The sequence below is a fragment of the Arvicola amphibius genome, chromosome 4 (assembly GCF_903992535.2).
Source record: "Arvicola amphibius chromosome 4, mArvAmp1.2, whole genome shotgun sequence".
In the NCBI taxonomy this organism is placed as follows: domain Eukaryota; kingdom Metazoa; phylum Chordata; class Mammalia; order Rodentia; family Cricetidae; genus Arvicola; species Arvicola amphibius.
Window position 1 is genome coordinate 21,020,214 of NC_052050.1, and position 7,310 is coordinate 21,027,523.

Below are 7,310 nucleotides of genomic sequence, written 5' to 3' on the forward strand. Positions count from 1 at the left end.
CCAACACTGTTCAGCTGCCCGGCCTCATCACAGCTGTGCCCGGCCAGCAGAAGGGAGACAGGACCGATGGCCCCAAGCTGTGGGACAAAGCTAGTCTTAATGTCCCCAGCCCTGGCCCCAGGGAAGCCTAAGATGGACATAGAAGGCTAAGAGTGACTGCACACAGCTGGGATTAACATGATTTATTTCAGAATCAGTCTTAGAAGTTGCTGAGGTGGGCAAAACCAGGGTAGGAAAATAAATCCCAAATACTTGGGTGACAACCCAATTAGCAAGGTCCTGTTACTGAGCAAAGGCAGCGTGAGGAACCATAACACATAATCTTGTTCAGCTTCCCCAGGGCAGGAGATGGGGCAGACTCTAGCCAGCGCAGGGTCCCCTCCACTGGTTCTTGGTACCCACCACCCTTCTATAGAGGAGGCCCAGAGGCACCACGACCACGGAGGCAGGATGGGCTAGGCAGAAGGCAAAGCTGGAGCTTCTCGGGCCATGTCTCTCTGACCTCAGCCTCCATCCACAGAGACGTGCTACTGTGCAGGGTGGGTGACCAGTGGAAAGCCAGAGGTCCACTTCCTCCCCCTAGTGATCACACTCTTCACCTAATCAGTGTGAAGGAGGTGACAGGGACTTGGCAGTGGGCAGAGGTGGAAGGTGAACCTCTTTACATGCCAGAGTAGCCCAAGCCTTCCTAGGCACTATGGTGATTTAACAAATAAGAGTGGCACCCGGGGGTCTGACCCCTCTCCGAGCTACCACCATTTTCCTGTGGAAGTAGCACTGTCCTTAGCGTGATGTGTGCAGCTCTGAGGTGTGCCCAGCTCTGGATAGGAATCAGGCAGGGGCCAAGGGTGAGTTAACCAGCTCCTGGATGTGGGGCGGACGTGGTTCCAGACCCAATAGCCCAGCCTTTTATTATCACCACTGGCCCAGGTTTCTGAACGGTGTCTTCCTCTACCCACACGCCTGTGTAGAGAGCTTGAGTGTTAGGGGGAGTGGGTGGACAGGAAGGGACTGGCAGTTACTTTACAGATTCTTAAAATGTTACAGGTAGGTTAGCTTTGAGTAAAAAGTCAAGTGCAAGGCATGTTGCCCTGTCCACCCCTCTCCCTTCTAAAGAGCAAAAGGGTGTGATCTCTCAGATGATGGTGCAAATCTGCATGGCACCCCCCTTCCGGCTGCCATGTATGGGCACAGGTTTGCCCTTCCCGTAGTACCCCGTGAAGATGGTCTTGACTTCCATCTTCTTAGCCAAGGTTAGCATCCAGCGGCCTTTGCCCAAGGAATAGAGCTTGCCCCTGGAGAGCTCACCCACCTCCTCACCTCGGCTGCCCCCCTTCTCCTGCTGCAAAATCTCTAAGAGGTCAAGGCCTGTCTGCACGGGCTGTACATCTGCGGCACAGCCGAGGGTGATGTGAGCTCGGCTCCCTGCGGGCAGGCTCTCGGAGGAAGATGGCTTATCCACGTCACTCGGCCACAACAGCAGCTGCTGCTCATTCAACACCACCTGGGCCCCAGCCGTCTTGGGTGTCACAAAGAGGGCCGAGATGGACAGTTTGAAGGCCTTGCTGTAAGATCTCTTCACCACCTGGGGGAGGGAGGCGGCAAGTTAGAGGGACAGCTGGCAAGGGTGGGCCACCTCCGGAGGAGTGCAGCTGTGCAGGGGTCATTTTTAAAAAAGGCAGGTCAAACAGCCATGCAACACCAGCCACTTAAGACTCTCAGACACCAGACGCAAATCCCCATCTCAAAGGCCCAAGACTCTGACTGCTGCTAGCCTCTCTGGTTCTTCACTTGTGAGAGAGGAGTAAACTCAAGCCTGCCTCTGAGGAAACAGCCTAGATCAACCACTACCGTTACTTCACAACTAAATCCACTCAGTTCAGTGGTTGACATCTGCTCAGACCTCTGGCCATACCTGATGTTGTGTGACAGGGGCTTGGTTAGCCTTGCTAACTGGACAACAGAAAGGAGCAAGGGTCTCTCCAGCCATCTCACTGGACAAGGCTTTGAGAGCACAGGTGAGCGAAGTTACCAACACCTGGCTCCCAGAGCTGCCACTTCAGTGAGGACTGGCCAGTAATGGAGCAGTAGGTGGTTGCTGGGAAGGCAATGGTAAAGGAAGTTAGGCAATGTGCCTGGAGTTAAGGTTGGCTGCGTCTGGCTGTGGGCTATCAGTTCAGGAACGGTGTGTCTCATCCTGAGCCACTCCTTCCCTCTGGAGCAAGGCCAGGCCTCCGAGGTAGACCAGAGCCCCAGGGCGGCAGGCTCTCTGGCACACAGGACTCAGCATTTGGGTCTCTGGGATTTAACATGGTTTCAAGAAGCCAAAGTAGGAACCTGTTGCTGCCTGGCATTCTCCATAAACCTACTTGAGGGAAAAGGCCCTTAGAGCAGGTTCTGGGGACAGATGGACTAGAAAGTTCCTAAGAGGGTAACAGAAGAACACAGACTCAGCCAGACAGGAGACCACACTTCACTACTGTGTTATGTCTGCCCGAGGCCACAGCTCCAGAAGAGACTTTAGCCCACTCGCCCTCCCCTCCCCCACCAGGGCGTCCCTGGGAAGAACTCACATCCTGCTGGGCATATTCTTCCGCCCCGGTGGCCTTCCCGTAATCACAGAATTTGGTTGTACAGTGCAGCACGCCTGGGGGTCTCTTCCCAAAGTAGCTGACCAGATCAAGCTTCTCCTTGGGTTCATCCCCAGAAAGAACTGCAGAAGAGAAGATCCAGTCATTGGCAACGAGCTGGGCCTACCAACACCTACCACAGAAACTGCAGGCTCGGGGTGAGGGAGGAACAGCCCACGCTAAGATGTTCTCAGGCAGTCTGCTGAGCTTCACACTTGCACTTGCTAGCTGGAGCTGCAGCTCAGTTGGCAGAGTGCTAGGTCTAGCATGCATGAGTCCCTAGCATTGGGAAAGCAGATGCAGGAGTTCTGGGAGAGGGGGTGGGTTGGGGTGCTTGCCTAGCACGCATAGGGTTCTGGGTTCAGTGCTGGGCAGGGAACAGTTTAAACTCCAACCATGCTGGTTTTACAGCGTCCAGATCTCTACCTCTCTGAGTTCTAAAACATATGTAATAGGGTCAGGCAATTCTAGCCAAAGGCCAGCATCATACCTGGGAAGGGAAAGCAGGGTGAGAAGGTGGAAGGTGGGAAAATGAAACAAATCTTGCTGCTTACTAGCCATGTGGGGCAGACATAGGGTTAACTCTTGCCAGTCTACGGCAACAGTTCCAGTTGTCATACCCCCAAACTCCTCAGGGCCTGAGGTGACACCAACCATTTCACCCAAGGCTCACCAATTTCTCTCCAGTGCCCTGTGGCCATGCTTAGGGGAGGAGAGCATACCCAGGGCCTGGTCCTGAAAGGGTCCTGGGTACAGTGGGGCAAGGTGGTTGGGGACTAGAATGTCAAAGCTGATCTAGACTCCAAGCTTTCTGGCTGTATTCAGTCTCTAGCTTTTCCCTATTTGTTCCCAAAGGCTAACCCTTCCAGGGAGTTTCTATTCTGAGCATGCCCTGTTACTGTCTCTGATACCTTCTGCCCTGAGCAGAAAAGAATTCTGATGTTTGTGGTCAAAGCCAACATCAAGCGGCAATCATGCCCAACTCAGCCTCACCAGCTCTGGCCAGAAGCCCTGGCTCTTGGGGTTACCCCTCACTCTCTACACAGGATGTGGGCTGGCTCCCAAGCAACATCTCGTAGAGTGAGGCTTAAGAGCTCAGAAACAAGTTTTCTGAGAACTCACACGGGCACAACAGACCTGTTTGCAACCTGTTTGCCTCTGAGCAACCTAACGACAAAACGAGGTTATTTCAAGTTTGCAGACAAGTTAAAACTGAGAGACTAAAAACAAGTTAAAGGAGACCAACCAGGCATGGTAAAGGGAAGGGAAGGGAAGGCGGGGGCAGGATGATTACTGCAAGCCATGGAAGGCTACATAGACTGTCTCAAAAAACAGAAAACATAGATTCAAGGCATAGAAGAACTAGGGAGTGACAGCCTGTGGGGAATTAGGACTCTTGAGCCTTTCCTACCCCAAAGCTACCATCCACTGGAGCCAACAGCCCTTGCCAGGAGAGAACCCTGCTGGATCCTACCCAGGTACCCGTGGCAACTCTTATATCCTTTCTGGGCATGGCTCTTATGTGGAGAGAATATTCTGGAAGGCGTGAAGCTCTGAGAATGCCATGGCAGTGCCATGGGGAGCCGAAAGCCTGCAAACCATCCCCAGGGAAGTCACAACAGGCTTTATTTTACTACTTTTTGTAGTTGAGACATCTCCTATTTTGCTTGGAAACATGTTTTCTGCCGCTAAAAATGAGTTTGACAGCCTTGGGCCAGGGTCTCCCTCTGAGGTTTTAGCATATGGTGACATTTCTTTCCTATGCTGAGAGTTACTTAGTTTTCCTACTTCCAAGACCTACATCCAGGCTGGGAGAATGATGCTGGAGAGAAGAGGGAGGTAGCAAGAAAGGCGCAGTGGATGTGTCTTCTCCACTGTGCCACCTGCTCCCACCACTGATGCCTTGCTCTGGCTATTCCTGGAAGCCACAGCCTGTAGCCTCCACCGCCCCCCAACGCCATCCTTGGAGCTGTCTACTACAGGCAAACAGAAGGCTTTGGCTGCCCCACTCCCTTCCCACAACCACCTACAGTGTCGAAGCTCCTTCTTGAAAGCCTTGTGATTCCCCAGCTCCTCCAGAAAGACCTGGCCGGCTTTACGGAGGGTCTCAGAACTCTTTTTGGTCAGGAACCAGCCAAAGTAGAGCGGCAGGAAGTCCTTCTCCAGCCCAGGCTTCAGCTTCTTCAGCTCGTCAGCAGACAGCTGCCACTGGTTCTTCTCCTTGAGCTGGGCACAGTCTAGTCGCCATGCTGTCTTGGGTTCCACCAACACCACCTGGTACTGGTACTGATCAGCCATTTCAAAGAGCTGATCCAGCCGCTCCCGCTCGTGGTTGGTGTCATCAAGCACAAGGACCCTGACGTCCCGGCGGCAGTAGGCAGCCAGGTCCTCATCCAGCCGCTTGTATTCCTCGGAGAATTCTGCTCGGGAACCGGGGTTGATCTTGTAAGCATCAGCAGATACCATCTTGGTCCCATTGTGGTACTTATCCACGATGTGCCGAGCCAGCGTAGACTTGCCGCTGCCTGGCAGGCCACGCAGGATGAAGAGTGTCTTGCACTCATGAAGTGTGGCCACTGTGTCCTCGTCCTGGAGGAAGGGGAACTGCAGCTCTGGCTTGTCCTTGGCTCCTGAGGATGACATTTTTCGGAAGAAGATCTTGGGCAGGAACGTGTGGCTCTTTCGGGAAAAGCTTGTGTTCTGCGTGTGGATGGTAGAGGAGATGTCAGCCCACAAGCACCAAATCCTAGTCTTTGGCCTATTTCTCCCAGCTGGGGACCAGCTGCCAGCTCAGGAATCCCCAGTCCTAATTTAAGGCACCCTTGGGCAGTGGCTGCTTTCCCCAGCAGGGAGTGGTGGTTTTTTCTCCCAGTAGGGCTTTCTTCAGTATCTTCAACAGCAGGTAGGAAGATGGAACCTCAGTGACATGAACTACCTAACCTCTTATTCTCCAGGCTCCGAGGATCGCTTTCTGCTGCTCCTAAGGGAGAACACCCTGGTGGCAGGGCATGCAAGGGAAGCAAGTGTCTGTTGCTCACCTTCAGTCCTAACTTCTATATTCTCGGCACCTCTGAAGGATGTCCTATTTGTAGGTCTGAGGCTATGTACGGGCACAGCCACAGCTGCCCTGGCGCTCTGAGTGTGCAGAGGAGGGTGAGGGCAGAGGAGGGTGACCCAAAGACCGCCTCCCTCCACCCAACAATGGCATCAACAGATAATACTCTCTTGTCTGGGTGTGGGGGGACAATGGTCCCACAGAGGGCTGGTGGGGGGCAGGGCAGGAGAGCACTAGACAAAGGACCTCATTCACAGCCACCTCCTCTTCTACCCTCAGCCCCCCCCACCCCGGTCTGTAGGACTAGGGGGCATAGAGCACCTGTATTAGGGATTTCTGTCCCCTACGTAGTAACAAGTAATGGCAGTTTCAACTGTTACCTACAGTGGCTTTTACCTTTGGTGTGCACCCTTAGAATTTAGCTGGTTTATGGTTTCTTTATGGCCTTGGGCGGGGGCTGTTGGAAACCCACTCCCAACACGGACTCCGAAGCACCCCTGAGCTCTGGTGCTACCCCCGGCCCAGATCCTCTTGCCAGGGAGCATCGACCTCATCTTCCGGGCTACAGTAGTTCCTTTGAGACCCCAAGCTTCCCCGCTCCGCCTGTCTTTGAGCTGCTTTGAAAGGCTCAGAGGTTGGACTTCAACTCTGGAACCTGGGGCCCTCATTTGCAAGTTACTTCTGCCCATACATCCCCAAGACTCCCGCTTTCTGTCCCCACCCCGACCCCGGCTCCCACGCTTGCGCTGCGCTCACCATGATGCGTGGGCGCACCGCCGTCACCGCCTTTGCGGGCACTACGTCTCCGGGGCCGCCCGCCTGCGCGAGGGACACGGGCGTCTTGGGGTGTCAGGACCCCACGCAGAGCGCCTTTCATAGCCCGGGGGCGGGGCGCGCGGATGGGGCGGGGTCAGCTCGTGCCTCTGCGCACGCGCTCCTGGGAAATCGAAACCAGAGTTCTGGGAAGTAGCGGTATGAGCTTTGGTTGAGAGCGAAGGCACACCTGGACTCTCTATACCACAAGAGTCGATCACCTTTGTTACTTAAAAGTTAAAGATTAACTTTTTTATTCCGTCTGAGACGGGGGCTCACTATGTAGTCCTGGCACTCACTTTATAGACCAGGCTGGCCTTGTACTCACAGAAATCTGCCTGTCACTGCCTCTCGAAGTGCTGGGATTAAAGATGTGGGCCACTTCTCCAGGAAAAAGATTAACCTTTTTTTTTTTTTTTTTTAGATTTTATTTATTTATTATGTATACAGGGTTTGTGCCGCCTGCATGCTTTTTTAAAATTTTTATTTATGTATTATGTCTACACGGTTTATGCCTGCAAGCCAGAAGAAGGCACCAGATCTCATTGTAGATGGTTATGAGCCACTATGTGGTTGCTGGGAATTGAACTCAGGACCTCTGGAAGAGCAGCCAATGTTTTTAACCTCTGAACCATCTCTCCAACCCAAGATTAACTCTTAAAACAGGAAGTGATTGCCTTTCCTGCATCCCCAGGCAAGTTAGTGGGAAATGGGTGAGGTATAGTCATGCATGTGTGAAAGTCAGATCTCTTCAAATTTTATAACAGGTCCCCTAGACCTTAACGCAGCTGAAGTACCACTCAGGTCATGAA

At 53.3% G+C, this 7,310-nt stretch overlaps 1 protein-coding gene across 1 annotated transcript; it reads right to left on the reverse strand.

The window, feature by feature from the left end:
* Positions 1-167: 167 nt before the first annotated feature.
* LOC119812538 (2',3'-cyclic nucleotide 3' phosphodiesterase) lies at positions 168-6,576 on the reverse strand. Its single transcript, XM_038327275.1, has 4 exons — positions 6,442-6,576; positions 4,661-5,330; positions 2,574-2,713; positions 168-1,585 (listed from the first exon to the last, which is right to left on the reverse strand). The coding sequence occupies exons 1-4, from the start codon at positions 6,442-6,444 to the stop codon at positions 1,136-1,138; spliced, it is 1,263 nt and encodes a 420-aa protein (XP_038183203.1). The 5' UTR covers positions 6,445-6,576; the 3' UTR covers positions 168-1,135.
* Positions 6,577-7,310: the final 734 nt, after the last annotated feature.

Excerpts from the sequence above, each read along its gene's own strand:
- LOC119812538 (XM_038327275.1), bottom strand. Across the intron at positions 2,714-4,660 it reads CAAGAAGGAGCTTCGACACT|TTCTTTCTGGGGATGAACCC; the intron begins GTAGGTGGTTGT and ends TCTCTTCTGCAG. Across the intron at positions 1,586-2,573 it reads AAGAATATGCCCAGCAGGAT|GTGGTGAAGAGATCTTACAG; the intron begins GTGAGTTCTTCC and ends TCCCTCCCCCAG.